We start from the raw sequence: 20926 nt of genomic DNA, 5'->3' as shown, positions 1-20926 counted from the left end.
TTCCTAATCAGGACTTTCCTTCATGGGTCAAGACTCTGCCCCCCTCTCCTTCAAAAAACAATCCAAGCCATGAACCTTTTTGACACACTTCCAAAAGTTTCTCCAAACCTCTCTCTTAATTAAATTCAAAAATGTATATTATTACTGTCTTATTTTTGTACTATTTATACTATAATCATTTCTTCAAGATACTGTCCCCTCTCCACTGAATCCTCCCTTGATAAAAATTGGGAGAGTTAAATAAAACCCTGTTAACAAACCAACTATACATGACAGTGTGAGACATTCTGCATCCATGGCCCCTCCTCACCCCCAATGCTTTACCAAGAAAGGAAAATGTTTCTTCATCTGTTCTTTGGAAAAACGATTGGGCAATACAGTTTCATCCCCTTTTTAAAAACCTGTAATCAGTGGGTTTCTCCTAAATAATTTAACCCCTAGAGTAGGGATTCTTAACCTTCTTTATGTCATGAACTTCTTTGGCAAGTCAACAAAGATTACAGATCCCTTCTCAGAGTAATGTTTAAATGCCTAAAATGAAACACAAGGATTGCAAAGGAAAAAACCAATTTAATGAAATTTAATGATCTCAAAATATTTTAAGAAGCAAGTTCATGGATGCTAGGTTAAGAACCCATAATCCCAAGCCTCTTATAGTCTGATGTTAAACACAGAACTAGGTTGGCTAAGTTACTGCTCCCTTAGGTAGCGTTTGGGGTTCTCACTGGGGGACTTTCTGCTTCTGAGAGAACAGATGTTATATGGGTGAGAAGTAACGTATAGATAAATGAGAAACAATGGTAGGTATTAGGTACTAACTGACTTATGAGTGCTACCTTCTCATCTCCTGTTTTATCCATTTCCTGGTTTCCACTACTCAACATGCTTCCTTCCCAGTCTCTTGGAGATACTGGTCTTTGCCCCGGCACGTGGGTCGCCGTCGGACACTTGGGGACTTGTACACCATTGGATGGGGTCAAGGTGGATTCTGTGGAGGCTTGTTTTGTTTTGTGTTTGAAGCCTGGTCCCCTATTTCTGCCCCATGCATGAAGTCCCCTGTCCCTGTGGCTGTGTGTGTGTGTGTGTGTCTGTGTATTGCATGTTGATAAACAGTGACCTTGCTTGTGTCACTTGCACTAGATAAATTGGTGTGGGGGCCTGGAAAGAGGACTCATCATCATCCTCTCTCACAGCTGCTATATTGCAGAGGACGCCCCTCTGCTGAGTTTTCTCCTTAGCTCCTCTAAGCACATGCCTTTGAAAGCACAAGCTTTTCTCTTTGCTGAGCAATTGGTTGTCAAGCCTGCTCTCCTCAGCTTTGAATGGGGTTAGAGGCACACTCTCCACCCACCCATGTACAGAGCTCTCCCTAGGATCATGTCCTTTCCGTATTAGAGACAAGGCATCCCATCTGGGCAACATCCGCTCTTCACCACCCTCTCACCTGATGGAACCTCTCACAAACACATATGCCTTGGCGTCTTTCCCTACATGGTCTGCAGTTTTCATGAATCAGTGGAACAGCCAACTCAGCCACCCCACAGGATACGCCATTATTTGAGTCAACTTATTTCCCTACTTGGGTGGATCAGGGAGGTTAAATAAATAAATAAATGAACACAGTGTAAGTCAGCTCTTGGTGCCAGACAGGCAGGCCACCAAAAAAAAAAAAAAAAGCCCCTTATGGGCTATTGGAGAGAGGGGGAGGAGAGGAGAGATGGGAGGAGAGGAAGGTCTCCCATGCAGACTTCAGCCTCTCAGCTGGCCTTAGCTTTCAGTGAGAAAGAAAGGAAATTCTCCTGGGGACTGAAAGGTTGCAAATGCAGGAAGGCACTCCTTCCCTCCTAGCTTGCCTGTCGCTTCCTTTCAGAATTGAATGTTGAGCATGGGGGAACCTCCCCCCCAAGGCTGTTTCCTGTGGTGCTCTTTCTCTTATCCCCCTCACCCTAGGTGTGAATGCTTTTTTTTAAATTCAAAGATATTTTATTTTCCCAATTATATGTAATAATTTCACATGCATTTTCCAAAACTGTAAGATCTAAACCATCTCCCTCCCTCCCTTCCCTCTTCCCAGTTAGAGGTGGTAGGCAATTTGATCTGAGCCATATACATATTACCAGCATGAATGCCTTTAAGCAGCTGAAGGACAAGTTTGTTGCCTTGCTTTCTCCAGAGTTGATGTCCTGAATCTGGATGATTCCGAAGGAACAAACCTTCTCTGCTTGATTGCCCGAGACCTCAGGGTTTTACTGTGGGAGGGAAATAGCTGAAATTAACTTTTCTGAAAGTAACTAAGAAGAAAGTCCAAAAGCAACTTTGGAGAAATTAGTATAAAGAAAGGAGGAATTACCTATTTACATTTGTCTTCTCCTAACTATATTAATGGAACTTCTAGCTGTCTTTGGTTGGTAAATGATCTCATCCTCAAACCATCTGCTGCCAAATGGATCTAATCCCTCAACACTACAGGCAGCCAGGTTGCCAGATCCAAACTGGAGATTGTCTACGCCATGTGAAGCTTTAACCCTTCGTCTCCTGAACTGGCTCTAGATACTTAGAGATTGCCCCATCTTCAGTTAAGTCCTGGTAGTAGACCTCAAGGGATGATTCCTGAGATTCTAACTGACCAGAAAATTAGCAATTCTCATAAGGCTCCCAAAGACCTGAGAACTAGAGTATAAAACTACAGGAGCTTCAAATAAATTTGGGACATCTGCCTCCTGTTTCCTCCAGTGCTGGGTGGAAAAATAAGGGACCTATTAAAAGGCTAAAATAAGCTCTCCAGTGTTCACTTGGGCTTGGACAGTTTCTGAAGGAAGATTTTCTGACCTTAAAGGGAAGAAAGAGTACTTTTTAAGAAACTTGCTGTATGACAACTGATTTTCCTCAATGATTGTTCAGGCTTGACCCATTTCTAATGTCATATTTTGTTCCTAACAGAGGAGAAATACACCGTCATTTACCCATATGCTGCTCGAGACCAGGATGAAATTAATTTGGAGAGAGGGGCCATGGTGGAAGTTATCCAGAAAAACCTAGAGGGCTGGTGGAAAATCAGGTATTCTTCCCTATCTCCCCTACAGCCTTAGAAAGGGGATGATTGATATTTCTTACATCATGGGACTCTGTATGTGATAATAAATGGAGGCAAACATTTCATGAGGATTTTTGGCCTAGGTCTGAAAAGGAAATATCTCTTATATGTTTTTCTCCATCATTATATTCTTCTTTGTAACCCTGTAATAAACAATCTCAACTTCAAACATATACAACCACAGCTTATCAGGAACTATTAGAAATCCTGGACTCTGACTACAAATATTTCCCAAAACTGGGAACTCCATTGGAAACTACCACTTATTAATTATTTTCAACCCCACCTTCAAGTAGGGGACAAAGAAAAAGCATAATCACAAATCCTCTGTGCATGTGAAAACACAAATATATAAAAGATCCATGATTTCATCAGTGTGAAGACATCCCCAGTGTGCAAACTCCCTCCACTGATTCAGATTGCAAATCATATGCGACTTGGTAGATAAATCAAAGGGAGCTGCCAAAGCACATTGAGATTAAGTGTCTTGCTCAGATTCACAATGCTAGTTAGTATAAGATGTGGACTCTCTGTCTCCATCACTATTCAGTGCTACCACTGTTTATGTGGAAGAAAGGCATTATTTCTTTGCTATGCCACTACAACAACCACTGTTCTTCTCCTTCTGATGAGTTGCTTTGGTTTGATGTTAAGCTTTCCCTTCAGACTGTAAGTATCCCAAGGACAGGGGCCTATTGCCTCGTTCTCTGTCTCTCAGGGCCTAATAATAATGTTATTAACATTATTGCTGGTTGCATTTGTACAGCATTCTGTTTTACAGAATGTCCTTCCATGCATTAGCTTATTCTCTTTTTTAAATTTAAATTTTTAAATATTTGTCCACGTTACATGATTCATTTTCTTTCCCTTCCCCCTCCCAAAACTGCCAAGCACTCATTCTCTCTTAACTACCACAGTGTGAGGTAAATGAGAGAGTTATCGTTGTCCCCATTTTTTAGTTTGGGAAATGGAGTCACATAAAAGTCAAATGATTTTCCCAAAATTACACAGCATGATAGTAACAGCACCAAGATCTCCTGACTCCTAGACCAGGCCTGAGTTTCTAGATCACTAATTCAGCAATATTGCTATGTATCATTGTGCCAGAGAGATGTAATCATCCCCAGAGTAAAAGCCCTTCCTCACTCAAAGATCTGAGTAGGCCTAGGAGAAAGGAGAAAGCAAGGGAAGGTGTTTCTCTTAGAATTGAAGAATTTTCCCCCACCACACGAAAACGTTGCCTTTCAGGGCTTCCTCTAGAGCTAACACAAAGCAGGGCATCCTTCCCCAATCTCAGGCCAACCCAGAATCCATTCAAGACTGAGGCTATGAAGTAGCATATACTTTCCCTGCACCAGCCCAAGTCACTGAGACACCATTCCAACGTTTCTGGCAATGCTCCTTCCCCTGTTCTCTCCCAGAAGGATCTTAGAATCCCTGCTTCACTTGGACCCTTGGAGTCAACTCCCTGTTTGCCAGTATGGGGATCAGAAGATGGGACAAACCCTTTCAGGCTTCTCACCCAGAGAAGCAGACACCCAAATGCACCCAAAGAATTCCAGGGTGATTGACCTCTAGGCTCTTGCATTCCCCCTGCAACTGAACCCTCCTTCATGTCTTGGCCTAATTAAAGTGCAAACTCAATGGGAGAAAGGATTACTATCCTTTTCCTTTTGAATCCCTAGTGCTTAGCATAGTATTTGGCAGAGAGGAAACAATAAATGCTTTTTCATCTACCCCATTCATTACCAGAAAAACTGATGAGATCTAATCAGCCTCCGTCCCTTTTTTGGCCAAGACTTTATTTAAAATTTTTCATCAGAGGGCAGCTGGGTGGCTCAGTGGATTGAGAGTCAGGCCTAGAGATGGAAGGTCCAGGATCCAAATCTGGCCTCAGACACGTCCTGGCCGTGTGACTCTGGGCAAGTCACTTGACCCCCATTGCCTAGCCCTTACCACTCTTCTGCCTTGGAATCAATATTGATTCCAAGATGAAAGGTAAGGGTTTTTAAAAAATAAAATAAAATAAAAAATAAAAATTTTCATCAATATTCATTAATGATACTAATATATAGATTTTTTGTTTTGTTTTACAGTGATTTAGGTATTAGGACTATATTAACATCCTAAGAAGAGTTTGGTGAAGTGCTTTCTTTTTCAGTTTTTTTTAAACACTTTCCCTTCTGTGTTGGAATCAATACTCTGTACTGGTTCCAAGGCAGAAGAACAGTAAGGACTAGATCCATGATGATGAAACTATGGCATGGGTACCAAAGATGGCACGTAGAGGCTCTCTGTGGGCACGAGGCTACCATTCCCCACCCCCAGAGTTGGTTACTAAAAAGATAGAAGGACTTGAGCAGAGCTGCTCACCTCCCCAGCTCCACCATGTTTGATGGCATTTTTTTCACATCCCCACCCCTCTGCCTGGCAGCCAGTGAGAGTGCACAGGGGATAAGGTGGGAGGCTCACAAGTGGTAGAGCTGGAGGGGAGCAGAGTGCCAGGCCACTCCCCTTCCCTTCTCTACCCTCACTGAGGACATTCCTTAATTTACCTGCCCCTCTGCCCAGCACCCCAATGGGAGTACTTCCTCCCTCCCCTGTATAGGGTAAGGAGGGGGCGGAGCATGTGGTCTCTGAGGGGAGGTGAGCACAATACTTAGTCTGGGGGATAAGTTGGGGGCAGGGCCTGGCATTCCATCTCTAAAAGGTTCACCATCACTGAACTAGGTGATGGAGGTTAAGTGACTTGCTGAGGGTCACACAACTTGGAAGGGTCTAAGATGAGATTTGAACACAAGACCTTCCATCTCTAGGCCTGGCTCTCTATCTACCTAGCCACCTAGATGTCTCTTTCTTTTTCAATTTTTGCAAATAATTTGTAAAATATAAGTATTCACTGTTCCTTAAAAGTGATAGAATTCACTTGTAAATCCATGTGGAGCATGGCTATTTTTTCTCCCTTTGCTAATCAGCCATTAAAGCTCATTTCAGTCCCCCTGATTCTTGAGCCACTGGCCTGTCATCTGTATTGTGCAGATGCCCTTTTCTTTTATGTGACTTCCTGGGGTGCAGCAGCTAGCCTGCTCTGCCCAGTTATTTGTTTGCTCCCTGATAGAGCAGATTATTAGCATAATGACTGATGGGACTGGTAGTTTTGCCCATAGAGCCTAAAGTCCTTCCACTGTTTGACCTCCTTTCCTGCTTGCCTCCCTTTTGTATTCTCTGTAAGAACTGTACCCTATCCCTAAGCAGGTGTTTGCCCTCAGGTGATGGTTATCCCTGAGTGGCACCACATCCTTATATTTTCAGGAGATACTTAGAAATGGAGACACCCATGTTGCTTTAGAGCTGATTTGGGGATGAGCGAGAGGAGGATTTGGTTTTCTTCTACCTGACCTGACACCACAGACAACAGACTGGACAGAAAATATGTAGCATCTCTAAAGCTGGGATCAGGTCATGATAGTCAACCTGCAGGACCAGAGCCATGGGACATCAGTAGCAAATAGTGTAACATGGCATCTATGGACAGCTAAGTGGCTTAATGAATAAAGTTCAAGGCTTGGAGTTGGAAGGACCTGGATTCAAATCTGGCCTCAGACACGTACTAGTTGTGTGACCCTGGGCAAGTCACTTAACCCAATTGCCTAGCTCTTACTGCACGTCTGCCTTGGAACCAATACATAGTATTGATTCTAAGATGGAAGGTAAGGGTTTAAAAGGCCCGAAGCAAAACTTGGCATCTTGCACAAGCATATGGGTACTCACACACTTGTTGGGTGATATATTAACAACTACATTCTACCACTTTATTCTCTCTCCTCTCTGATTCTGTAACAGTCAAAATTTAGGGGAGACTGAGGCAGGTAGAAATTAGTTTCTCTCTGCAAGGAGTATTATATTTTTTAGAGGTTTATTAAAGGTTAAGGATTAAAGAAAATACAGGATAAGAAAATACATGTGCCTAGGCCAGAGGCCTAGACAAGATCTCACATCATGGAAGAGACGCCTCTGCTCCAAAACGGAAGTCCAAAAAGAAACACAAAAGCCTTTGCAATCAACTTAAATCCCTTCTCGATCTCACCCACATCAGAATTCCGTGATATTACAAAGCATCTTGGGGAAGTGGAGCAAGGGTTTGTGGGGATTGAAGTCCAAAGTTTGGGTCTATTTTTACAATTCCTCCTTTTCTTACTTTAATCTCTTTTGCAAATCTGTTACTCCATTTCTTCCTCTCCCTTGTTTCCATTGTTTCTTGTCTATCCCTAGCAGTGTTACACAAGAGCACTGGTTAGCACCCTTATTAAGGCTAAAGAAGCCTGGCTTTGCACAAAAGAATATTGGAAGACAACATCTCTTTCTACATGAGCTCTTTCTTGATCCCCTAGCAACTAATGATCCTGTCTTCCACCCCAAAATCATCTTCTTCTTTGCATATATGTGTTGAATAATGTTCTACAGATTGCTTGGAACAGAGTACAATAATTTGATTTGTTGACTTGTACCACAAACCTTACAACTTTTAACATCCTTAAAAAAAGAAGTCTAACCTTAGAAATAAATAATTGGTGTTGGCATCTAAAAGGTGCAACTGCAAGAAAAAAAAAATTTTACTTCCCAGACCTTGCACCATGATGGTAGTTTTAGCTAATACTTTTGGGGCAAAAAGAGTTTAGGGTGGGCTAGAGATATGCTGATAAGCAAAATAGCGATGAGGAGCTGTTTGGTTTATCCTTTTAATAAAACTGGCTCAAGCCAAATCTTTTAGAATTGGTCAGGAGTGGCCATGCTAGTTAGGATATAGAGTGAGAAGGCTAGGAGAAGGAGGCTGGGAGCTTTGCTATTGCTCCCATAGGTCGGCTCTTCTAAGACATTCCACCCACATTCAGGTAATCGGCTACCAAGAAACTATAATGCCTCTTTGTATGATTTCTCCTGAAAGGGTGTAACTTGGCATTGTATAATACAAAATCCATGACAGATCATGATTCTTTCAGTCCAGAATGAAACCAAAATCCCTTGACATTTTTCTATTCAAAGGCCAGGGCCCTTGGGGAACCAGGGGGTGGGGTGGCTTTTCCCTTCCATTCAACTATTTAATACATGAATATTATCAGTTCTATGATTTTATTGTCTTCTTAACCTGCTCCCAGTTTTTTTAAGCCCTATTTTTGCTTTTGAACATCTCAAAATGTGTTTGGGCAAAGTACAATCAGGTTTTTTTAAAATCTGAAACATACATCATTTTGTCCTCTGGCAAATGTAAACAAATCTTTACTTTGAGAAGGCTCTTGGGCAAATGGGATCAATTCTATATTCCACATCACCTCCAAATATACTGAGTTTCCATTTAAAGGCCTAGAATGACTTTCTGTGGGCACCAGACACCAACACTGGCTGATGTCTGTAATAAAGGGAGTCAAACAGTTGTTCAGTTTGTATTTGGCTTTGTAAAGTTGGTCAGAGGACCTCAAGCTTTTCATAGATTAATGAAATGAATGCAGACTAGTTTTATCACATGTGTTGCTTCAGGCCCTTGACTAACCTGTCTATCCTAAAAGTACATGTATTGGGGATAAAGCTCTAGCCAATATTTTTAAAGCACTTTACAATTTATAAAATATTAAATACATTACTTAATTTGATCTTTAAAACAGCCCCTTGAGTTGGGTAGTTGAATATTATTAAATTCATTTTATAAGGAAAGAAATTCCTTTACACAGAAATTAAATGATTTACCTAAGATCATTCAGAGCATGCAAGTCAGAGAGTAGCAGAATTAAGACTTGAACCAATGCCTTTTGCCTCTCAGTCCCATATCCCTTTCTTTATACTTTAGTAGGCCAGGTGAATTTAAAAGGTTGGAGAGACTTTGTTACTGACACAAGGAGAGTATAATGGGAGCTGACAAAAGATATTTCTTTTCCTAGATTTCAAGGTAAAGAGGGCTGGGCCCCTGCCTCCTACCTGAAAAAAGGCAGTGGAGAGCTATTTGCTCAGAAGCTAAGCTCTGGGTCACCTGCTCATTCATGTACTGTCGATGTAGATGGCATTTCCAGGCAGCAGAACTCAGGAAGCAGAGAAAAGGATATACTCAACAACCAGAGAGATGGGAGGTTTGAAAGCCGCCCAGGCCTAGAGGGTGACATCAAGCAAAGTAAGTAGATTACCAACCAGGATAAAGAGAAAATATGTCATTGTTCAGTTCATTCTTTAAAAATTTTTTTATTTAAGTTTTTAAAATGTATTCTGCCCTTTTATTATTTTAGCCAATCTGATAGGTGTGATATGATGTCTCAGAAATATTTTGATTTGCTTGTGTAACCCATGCCTCACAGTTCATTTACATGAGGTTTTCCTCATTGATAGCTAGATATTGGTTATTCAATGCTCTATGCTTATATGAGGAGTAGAGTTGGTGAAATCTTGAGAGAAGAGATTTCCAGTTTCTTGAGAGAAGATGTGTGGTTCCATGTTCTCTTTGGGTCCTGAAGGAAGAAGAAGACAGTGGGAAGAACTCAATATGTAGAGAAGCCAGCATCTGATCATGTCCCTTTTCCCAGCTTACTATCCTAGAGTCTGGGGAATTTCTCCTTGGGTGAGATCTGGGACTCTCTTCTGGCTAAGCAATGACATTTCACTCCCAATGATCAGAGTTCATTCACTCTATATCATCTGGCATGTATTCACATTTCTGATTTCTGCTTGCTACTGACTTGAATAAATGAATTTGTTTGCTAAAAAAAAAAAAAGAAATATTTTGATTTGTATTTCTCGAATCATTAGTGATTTAGAGTAATTTTTTATATACTTATGTATGGCTTTTATTTCTTCATCCAATAACTGTCTATTCATAACTTTTGACCATTTATCAATTGAGGGAATAGTTCATTCTAATAACAATAACTTACACTTGTATAATGTTTTATGCTTTTGTAAGTACTTTCATAGTGTTATCTTATTTAAACCTCACAACTATTGGTATGATTATCCCCATTTTCCATAAGAAGAAACAGATTCTGAGGGGCTAAGTGACTTGACTAAAGTCATATGACTAATAGAACTAGAATAATAATCTTGGTTTCCTGTTTTCCACTAATTTCACTGCCCTGCCAGGAATCACATTTATAGACTTCTGTGAGCCTTATGAAGAAAGGATTTGGTTGGGGGAAAGGACTTCCAACTATTAGAGAAGAAAAATCCTTCTTTACCCTAATTAGTTGCACTGTTTTTTTTCTGCTGATGGTTGTGTTATTGAAAAACAAATAAATAACCTTATTGTTTATACCAGGGCCATCACCTTACTAGGATATATAAATGGCTACTTCTGTTTAGCAGTACCTTGGTTCCAGATGGTCTAGTTCTCTTTCCCCAGTTACTTTTTTTTTTAACCCTTATCTTCTGCCTTAGAATCAAAACTGTGTATTGGTTCTATGGCAGAAGAACAGTAAGGGCTAAGCAATGGAGGTTAAGTGACTTGTCCAGGGTCACACAGCCAGAAAGTGCCTGAGGCCAAATTTGAACCTGGGTTCCCCCTACTCCAGGTCTGGCTCTCCATCCACTGCTGCCCCCAAGTTGCTTTTATTTTTTATGTTCTTGATCACCATTTCCTGACCCTATTTGTACAAAATTCTTGAATCTGATTGAACATAAACCCAGTGAGAGTAGACTCCATTTAGTTTTTGTCTTTGTTTCCCCCAATACCTAGTACAGCATTTAGCATATATACTTATTGATTGACTGATTAAATCTCTGGCTTGAACTACCCAGGATCTCCCTTTCCCCCATAGCCATGGCCAATATTCCATTCTAGTTTGGACAAAGAGAGCACTTTGTTCCAGATCCTTGGCTATGTTGATCAGGATTAAGAATAAGGAAAAGGGAAAGAAATGAGGCAAGATGAAAAGGATACCTGGAAAGTAAGGCTCTACCTCAGAATGTTGGAGGTCAGAGCACACGTGGAAGAAGGAGGAGGAAGAAGAGGAAGAGGAGGAGGAGGAGGAAGATTGCAAAGTACTTAATATATACTGCTTTATTTGATCTTTGCAATAACAATAAAGTTGGTGTTATTATAGGAAATTGAGGCAAAGTGACTTTCTCCCAGGTCACACATCTTTGGCCTTAATTCTTCCTGAAGATCTATCCTCTATAGTACCTAACTCCCTCACAAGAGGAAATTGAGGCCCAGGGAGAGTCAATAACTTGCCTTAAGTTACTGAGGCAGGAATAAAAGCATAGTAGCTGGGGATAATTCCCTCCTCCTCTCTACACCCTTAAATTTTTCTTGATCAGCCATATATATACTGAAGCCTTCATTTAGTACATTATGGGCACTGCACACACTGTCAAACCTCCATGAAGAGTTTCCCTTACATAAGTCTTCAGGGACAATCCACCCGATAGTACAAGCCTCCGACAGTCCCTGATGTAGGCTCTTGAAACTTGGTGTTCATAAGGAAAAGGTAAGGCTTTTCTCTTACTGAGGCCAGAAGTTTCTCCTCCTCTCAAACATACAGAGCATGTACCTTTTCCCTCTCCCATCCACAGGTTTTCTCTTGCTACTGGAATGGGAATTCTGGAAATCTCTTTCATTCTAGAATAGACAAAGGCTACTGATTCATTTTATCTTGGGAAAAGCAGTGTTGGTAGAGTGGCAAGAGCCCAATCTGGGAGAAAGTTAAAGGGAAGGCTATGAGTAATATTGCAGGAGATACTTGATTCTTCCCCTAATTGGAGTTTTGACCTAAAATTCTAATTTTTTTCCTTTACTATATTCTCACACTCTGGTTGGCATCGTAATTATTTGTGTGTACATCTTATTTTACTCCTTAAGTGACAGCAACCCTGCCTTTTTTTTTTTTTACTTTCTACCTCCCCTCTGTGCATTGTGCCTATTTGGTGTGCAGAAAATATGTGTTAAAATGGGAGTACTAAATATTGAAATGGAACGCAATAACATCATATATTCCCACAGGATCTCCAAAGATGAGGCAGAGACCCCCTCCTCGACGAGACATGACCATAGTAAGTAAAATCCTTACCCTGGGAATCCAGGCTCTTATTTGAAAGGCCCATGTTATAGGACAATCCTTAACACTCACATTTTTTTTTAATATTCAACAAAGTATCTTCATTGGCATCCTCTCATCTGGTTCTCACAACAGTCCCAATGTACATAGTAGATCTGGTAGATATTATTATCCTACTTAACATATAAGGAAACTTAGGTTTAGTGACAATAAGTGACTTGCCTAAGGCCCCATATGTATATATTTATATAGAGATATATTAAAAACCTTTACTTTCTGTCTTAGAATCAATACTGTGTATTGGTTCCAAGGCAGAAGAGTGGCAAGGTCTAGGCAGTGGAGGTTAAGTGACTCGCCCAGGATCATACAGCTAGGAAGTGTCTGATATCAGATTTGAACCCAGAGCCTTCCATCTTCAGGCCTTGCTTTCTATCCACTAAGCCATCTAGCTACCTCCTAGGTCACATAGGATATTAGTGATAAAGTCAAAGCCTTTGACAAAGGCAAACCTTTGACTCTTAGACTAGGTTCCTTCCAGTGGATAAAAATATATAAAGTTGTGCCCCTCTAGATGAACAAAACCTAAACCTTGGATGAAATGGGAATACTTCCTGTAGTGATATCCTAGTTTCTTCTGTTCCTTTTTCTCTTAAAAAAAAAAAAAGTCTGTGTAGCCCTAGAGGTTTTCCTATACGTGCCTTCAATTGAAAAGCTTGTTTCTAGCTCACTCATAGGATCAAAAATCCAACATGTCTCTTTGGAACCAGCTCACATTTCAAGAGAATTAAAAATTACCTCCTGTGTTTCAATTTCTTTATATTGAAATTAGTTTTGTGTTTGATTCCATCAGCCTCGAGGTCTGAACCTGCCAAAACCCCCTATCCCACCCCAAGTAGAAGAGGAGTATTATACCATTGCTGAGTTCCAGACAACTATTCCCGATGGAATCAGTTTCCAAGCAGGACTGAAAGTTGAGGTAAGTGGACCTGACCTCACTTTCTACTTCCAGTCTCCATTTTCCTCCTCTGACTTCTCCTTCCTTCCTTTATAATCCCCTCTCATCCTATCATCTTCCTTCCCTGCTGTCTGAACAATTCCTTGGAATTTCTTTCTTCTGAGTGCTTTTTCCTCATCTTTCTTGATGACTCTAGGAAGTTAAGGTATTCCTGGCCCTTTCAGAGATTTTATGAAAATACATGCATGGAAATCCCTTAATAGATATGAATAACAACAAAAGACCCCTCACTTGGCAGCATACATTATGGATGCCAGAGGTGATGCTTGAGATGGGCCTGAAACAGGCATTACACCAAAGATGGGATGGATTGACCCAACTCTCCAGCACAACACAATTGTTGGAGTAAGTCGTCATCACCCATACACTACCTCCTCTCCTTCCTTTTTTCTCTCCTTCACATTCATCCTCCCTATCATCAGAAAACAAGAACAGGTTGTCTGTCAGGTGGGCAATTTGGCATGCTGTTTCTGTAAAGTTACCACACATACACATACACACCATTCTAGATGAGAAGCAGAAAAAGATGACACCATGACAGCTGATGTCAGTTCATCACTCCCCATCACAGTTGTAGTCAGCAAGTGAACAAATATCTTTTAATTACCAGACAAATAAGAAAAACACAATTTCTGTCCATAGGGAGCTTATGGTTCATTAGTGGGAGTCTAGTGTCTCAGTCAAAGATGGGCTCAAGAATAATCTCTACACAGATAGTTCCATAATCCATATACAGTCAATTCTGCTCTAATTTGACATATGTTCCCCAAAGGCACAGTGCTATGCAAAATCACATCACAGGATTTAAGGTATAAGAGTAAAAGAAACACAGTTACGTGGGTGTTCTACAGAACTTAAAACACATACTACTATTGAAAACCATGAAAGCAAAAGAGTCCAGTGGGGTGAAAAAAGCAACTGCCTTAAGCATTCAAAAGAGTAGACCTCCAACATACTTGGTAGATGGGAATGCTAAAGCAGATAGGAATTCAAATGACACAGGAATAATTTCAAAGCTTAATCCTGAAGTCAAAGAGTTCCAACCAAAGACATCAATGGAGATTCTTGCAAGCAAAAGCATTATCCTCTCACCAAAGTGTCATGCTTGTGAAACTCCAGTGAAGCCTGACACTGAAGTAAACCCTGAATGCTGGAAACAAGAAGACGTGGGAAAACCTAAAGAACATCATGAAAAAGCAGAAGAAAAGAATAAGTGGGAATTGGGGAACATAGCCAACACTGCGAGACACACAGAGATTAATACTATATAATCTCTGGTGCCCATAAGCAATCCAAACAACTGCATGTTTACCCCAAAACCACAAATTCCTTTAAATCCTTCAACCATGCCATCTATCATGTTACTGCCTGATTGGAATGGGATGTATGAACAACCATACATTCTCAACATGTCTTATAACAATATAGAAACTCAAATGTAAGTTCCTCAACTGTATACATCCTCAGTAGATACTTTTGTAACAAATCAACAAAGCACACAGGGAAGCAGGAAAATCATTACCTGTCCAAGAATCAGCATCATACTCAACAGAAGATACAAAGAATCCTACTGAATCAACATCTTTAAGTGGCAAATTAAGAACCAAACTGTAGCAACGTTGGGATACTAGAAGAGAACAATCAAAACAACACCATGGCAACATCAAACAGTATCCCAGAGCGTACAATCCCAATACAAATGGAAACACAATTACAATCAGAAACCAAGGATCAAGAACAAACTATGGCTAGTTCTGAAAATGATTGGGACATGGGGAAGATAGAGATCCAAGCACCAATGATCCTAGTGCACCAAAGCAATACAAACACAGAACCTAATGTATGAATCAAAGTAGGCACAGAGTGTTATCCAGCTCTTATAGATTACAGGTGCCACGAGAAATGTTCTCAAAACATCCCCAGAGGACAGTACTATAGTGGGCTCTGTCCAGATAAAAGGTACAACTGGACAAATTCAGAGAGTTCCCAAACTAAAGTCAAAGATAGTGAAACTGGGACCTTTAACAACAGACCAGAATTTTACCTCACCTTCCCCAAAGATCTTAAACTAAATTAAATACTAAAAAGGGTCATGGAAAAAGTAGAGCGATTGCAATAGGGCAGATAAAAGGTTCAGCTCTCGAGTCATGAGTCTGAAGACCCCCACAAGTTTGACAAAACCAAAATCTCTCTATGGATGTTGTTAGAGATATTAAGATGTAATATCACTCCATGGAGACTGGAACAACCTCCAGGAAGTGATGCAGAGCGAGAGGAGCAGAACCAGGAGAACATTGTACACAGAGACTAATACACTGTGGTATAATCGAACGGAATGGACTTCTCCATTAGTGGCGGTGTAATGTCCCTGAACAACTTGCAGGGATCCAGGAGAAAAAAACACCATTCATAAGCAAAGGATAAACTATGGGAGTGGAAACACCGAGAAAAAGCAACTGCCTGAATACAGAGGTTGAGGGGACATGACAGAGGATAGACTCTAAATGAACACTCTAATGCAAATACTATCAACAAAGCAATGGGTTCAAATCAAGAAAACATCTAATGCCCAGTGGACTTACGCGTCGGCTATGGGGGGTGGGGGGGAGGAAAAGAAAATGATCTATGTCTTTAAGGAATAATGCTTGGAAATGATCAAATAAAATATATTTAAAAAAAAAAAGATGTAATATCACTCTTCTGGAGAAGTCCCAGGACTAGTCACTTGGAAATCCTTTAGTTGGCTCTTGACAAATCTCTAGCAAGCAAAGGTGCTTCTTCCCACCTTGAGATCCAAGCACAAAAGGCCAGAGTTCCTCTCGGAGTTCTCCCAGGTCATCATTCTTCTCTCATGATCTTTGCTACCAACAGTCTTTGCCTGTCATATGATATGCCTGCCATATCTTATGTTTCATCCTTACCTTTGCCTCCTACTCTTACAAAGAGAATAATGGGGTTAGAGACACAATGCTCAAAAACTTTGTCAGTGGCCCATATTTTCAACTGCCTTCTGAATATCTCATCTCAGATGTCCCACTGGCATCTCAAGTTCACCATACCTAAAATGAAATTCATTCTTCCCCCCTCAGTATACCCCTTCTTCCATACTTTTCTATTTCTGTTATATGTACCACCATTCTTATAGTTACCATTATTCACAGTCTTGGAGAGTCATTCTTGACTCTCCCTTCTTCATCATTCATCCCTCATTACTCATACAATTTCTATGTCTTGTCAGTCACCTCTTGTATCCATCACCTCTTCGCTCCCAAAGCCAACAACCTGAGTTCAGGCCCTTATCACATCTTGCTTGGACTATTGTTATAACCCATAATTATGATCCTAACTTCCAGTATCTTCCTACTCCAATCTGAAAGAAAAATCTTTCTGAAGCATAAGTCTCACCGCATCCCTCACCTACTCAAAAACTTTCAATGGTTCCCAGTTGCCTCCAATGAAAAATACAAATGCCTTTCATAATCTCTTTCACCTGCTATTCCATTCTGATTTCATATTCCCTTTCATATATGGGATATTTCAGACAAACTTTTCTAATAAATATTCCTTGAACCCACATTTAGCATTAGTGCAAGAAATCCACCATGCCTGGAGTACACCGTGTGCTCATCTCTGCCCCAAAGAATCTTTATCTTTCTTTAAGGTTCAGCTTGACTGCCATCTCCTCTGTAATGAATTTTTTTCCAAACTCTTATTAATATTGCCTTCATTCATTTTTTTGTACTCTTACCTATTTGTACATGTGAAGGGTGCCCCCTCCTTCCTCCAATAGAATGGAAGCTCTTTGAAGACAAGAACAGCTTTATTTGTGTTCCCCATAAAATCACTCAGTTCCTGGCATATAGGCACTTAATACCCCTTTATTGAATTGAATATGTACACATGGCGATGTAAAGTCAACTGGGAGATAAGCAAAAGGAAATCCAAAGTACCCCCAGAAAAACTTGAAGAGCAAGAGAGATGACTTTCAGCTGGTGAGATCAGAGCCCAAACCATATATTCCACTTTTTAAAAAAATCTCTCACCTCCTCTTCTTTTTCTCTTCAGATTATCTCTTTCTTTGCTGCTCTCTTCCTTCATTCTCTTCTACCATTGTATTTCCAAGCATTGTTTCCTCCCTACTATTGACATTTAGTACAAAAAAAAAAAAGAGGCTAATCTCTGACCCTGACAAAACAGCCCCTAGAACAAAGGTTCTTATGTTTTATATTTTGATAACTATATTTCAATATAATTGGCACCCTTTGTAATCCTATATATTTTAGTTTGTGCATTTACATACATTATTCTGAGTGTATAGCCCTCACCAGATTGTCATGACATGCAAAAAGAATTAAAAAACCATTTGTGTTCATTGTTCTTACTCTCTGAGATTGTGGTCTTCAATTCATCTAGTTTCATATTCATTGGGTATCATGCACACTCTCCTTTTTCATCAGAAAGAAATCTCTTTTGTGTCCATTGCTGGTTATTTAGGGGAAGAGGTATGAGGATTAGGAAGAAATTATACCTTCAGATCTATTAGCAACTACTTTACATTTTCAAAGTATTTTTAAATGTTATCTCATTTGAGCCTCAAAAGAAAGTTACTACTATCTCCATTTTCAATAGGAGAAAACTGAGACACAGTTGGTGGGTGACTAAAGCCAAGTTCTATCTATATAGCTAGTAAATAGCCAAATATAGAACAGGACCCTCAGGATCACTTCACAACATTTTATGGCCTGTCTGTGTAAGCAACACATCTCCTCCTTGTAGATTATTTTCTTTGACTGGTAGAAACTAAAGTCTTCCAGACAGAACTGTCTTTACCTAAAGATAAACGTATTTGCAATTTAAAAATAAAATTCAGAGGGCAGCTGGATTGTTCAGTGGATTGAAAACCAGGCCTAGAAATGGGAGGTTCTCGGTTCAAATCTGGCCTCAGAAACTTCCCAGCTGTGTGACCCTGGGCAAGTCACTTGACCCCCATTACCTAGCCCTTACCATTCTTCTGCCTTGGAACCAGTACACAGTATTAACTTTTCATGATATAGTTCTAATACACAATATTGATTCCAAGACGGAAGGTAAGGGTTTAAAAAATAAATAAAATTTAAAAATAAAATAAAATTCAGCCTAGGGACAACTGAACTTGGACTTCAAAGTCCATTTTCTGTAACTTGGATGGTTCACTATGGCTGTGGGCCTGAATGATCTCTCTACTAGATTTCCATCCTGTATTTTCAATTATCTGCTGGACATTTTCACCTCAATTTTTCACCATAACTCAGTATGAACATGTCTAAAATCAAATTTCTCTTTACTCCTTTCCCATATTTTCCAACTGACTTCCATATTTCTGTTAATGGGGCCATCATTCAGTCATACAAGCTTAAAACTTCCCTATGATCTTTGACTCACAGTAGTATCTGTTTTCCTTCAAAATACTTCCTGCATCCTTCTCTTCCTTTCTAATCCCACTGCCACCAGACCAATTCAGGTCTTCATCTCCACCTCACCCCAGATTATTACACAGGGCCTCGAACACAATAGGGCCTTAATAAAAGTCGAATTGATGTAAATTTAATTTATGTCATGACTAGGTGAAGCCTATCGACCCCTTCTCAGAATATTATTTTTAAATACATAAAATAAAATTAATAGGATTACAAAGGAAACCAATTATATTGAAATGATCAAATTTTTTTTTAAACCCTTACCTTCCATCTTGGAGTCAATAATGTGTATTGGCTCCAAGGCAGAAGAGTGGTAAGGGCTAGGCAATGGAGGTCAAATGACTTGCCCAGGGTCACACAGCTGGGAAGTTTCTGAGGCCAGATTTGAACCTAGGAACTCCCTTCTCTAGGCCTGGCTCTCAATCCACTGAGCTACCCAGCTGCCCCCAATCCAATATTTTTAAAGCAAATTCTTGGGTCCCAACTTCAGAACTCCAATCTGATGTCTCTGCCTCCCAACTCTCCTCATTCCAACTCATCCTGCAAACCCTTCTCCAAGCTCATCTCCCCCAAAGTGCCACTTCATATTATTCCCTGCTCAAAAATCTTGAACTTTACCATCATCTATGAAATAAAATTCAGACATGAGTTTGGCATTCAAGGCTCTATATTCTCACCCAAAGCAGACTTTTTGCTTCATACTTTCTAGTACAAATCTTGGGCTGCAGCCAGTGTAGAGTACTCACTATCTCTCACATGGGCACTGGAATGTTTTTTGTCTCCTTATCTTGATTCATACCATTCCCCCTGCCTAAATCTGAATGGCCTTTTCCTCTTTTTTACCTTTGGAAATCATATTCCTCTTTCATGGCCTGGCTCGAACATCACCCTTTACCCAGCTCAAATGCCACATTTTCTGTGATGTCTTCCCTAATCGATCCCTTCCCTCTAGACCAGTCTTCTGGTGCACAGTGTTATAAATATGTACTGTATCTTTTCTCTACTTTTAGATTATAAGGTTCTTGAGTATAGCAATGGCCTCTTATTCTTCTTGACACATAATAGACACAATAAATATTTGTCAAATAAATGAATGAATGCTGATAACCAGTTGTGACATATTTCCTGGTGAAGCTTTGATCTCTTTCCAAGTTTTGAAATGTAGCATCCCAGCAGTTTTCCATTTGGCCCATATCCAAGAGAATAGGAAGTAGGGCTTCCTGTATCTCTAACCTTCCTGGGGTTTCCCAGTGCTAAGAGGATTTGAGGAATTGGATATATGACTGATCATTTCTTCCAGTGAGTCAGCCACAAATATCTAAAATAATAAACTAAGAGGAAGAGAACAATGAGATACTTCTCTACTTTGAGGAATTTATTATTTCATTGATGTGATTTAGTGAGGTCAATCACAACTTAACCATGCCTTCTCATCTTGTGTGTCTTATTTTAAATGTATTTATATCATTTGTTTTTATATCACTTATACTTCACAATATAACCTCATCCCTCTCCCAAAGTGCAATCCCACATAACAAAAAATGAGAAAAGAGGCTGGGAAAAAGCAGTTTAGCAAAAGCTAGCCAACACATTGACTAGTCTGACATCGTATGTAATGGTTCATACCATAGTCCACCTCTGCAAAGGAAAGGAGATATATTCTCATACCTCCTCGTTAGAACCAAGCATCGTAAAGACTCTTGTCCCTGTCTTCCCAAAAATCCTCTCAAAAAATCCTATCCAACATTTTGAAGACCTTTGTCTAGTCCTCTCTTAATTGTTTTAGATTGTGATTAATTTAAAACTAAATGTTTAATATCAGTATAATGTTCAGTAATTAAATTTGCCTATTAGTGATTTATAATTGAATTATTAATTTCAATACAAAATATAAACCTCTGCCAAGATATTTTATCCATTCTAAATCACTTTTCCTGTTTTATAGTAATAATTCATGGGTATTTTGTTTTCTTATTCTGCTTTTTCATTTTGTATTATTTCATAATTTCTTTGTCTTCATAAATGCCCATCTATATTTTTATAACCATTTCCCTGTTGTTCAATGTTGCTTCCAGACTTGTTTGGTTTTTTTTAAGTACAATGCTGCTATTAAAAATGTAATGCCTCTCCTATTGCTTGTTTTTAATGGCTTTCAGGACATAGTTCCAAAAATGGAATTAATGGGTTAAATGATATGATTATTTTTGTTGACTTTTATTATATGCTGTGAGATCGATCTTTAAAAATATCATATAAGTTGGAAGTACCATCAGTAATATATAAGTGTCTTGTTATTTTTTAGTTGTGTCTGATTCTTCATGACCCTATG

At 39.7% G+C, this 20926-nt stretch overlaps 1 protein-coding gene across 2 annotated transcripts in view; it reads left to right on the top strand.

Annotated features, from left to right (window-relative positions):
- Positions 1–20926, top strand: part of SH3PXD2B (SH3 and PX domains 2B) — a 164396-nt gene that overhangs the window by 131843 nt on the left and 11627 nt on the right. Inside the window, exons 9-13 of one of the 2 annotated variants that reach the window (XM_007474016.3) lie at positions 898–981; positions 2941–3058; positions 9028–9254; positions 12072–12121; positions 12977–13102. In XM_007474016.3, the coding sequence (XP_007474078.1) occupies positions 898–981; positions 2941–3058; positions 9028–9254; positions 12072–12121; positions 12977–13102 (605 nt within the window). The remainder of the gene's footprint in view (positions 1–897; positions 982–2940; positions 3059–9027; positions 9255–12071; positions 12122–12976; positions 13103–20926) is intronic. The other variant, XM_001380503.5, reaches the window with a different exon arrangement.

The sequence above is a fragment of the Monodelphis domestica genome, chromosome 1 (genome assembly GCF_027887165.1).
Source record: "Monodelphis domestica isolate mMonDom1 chromosome 1, mMonDom1.pri, whole genome shotgun sequence".
Taxonomy (NCBI): Eukaryota; Metazoa; Chordata; class Mammalia; order Didelphimorphia; family Didelphidae; genus Monodelphis; species Monodelphis domestica.
This window is presented reverse-complemented; position numbering and strand designations above follow the sequence as displayed.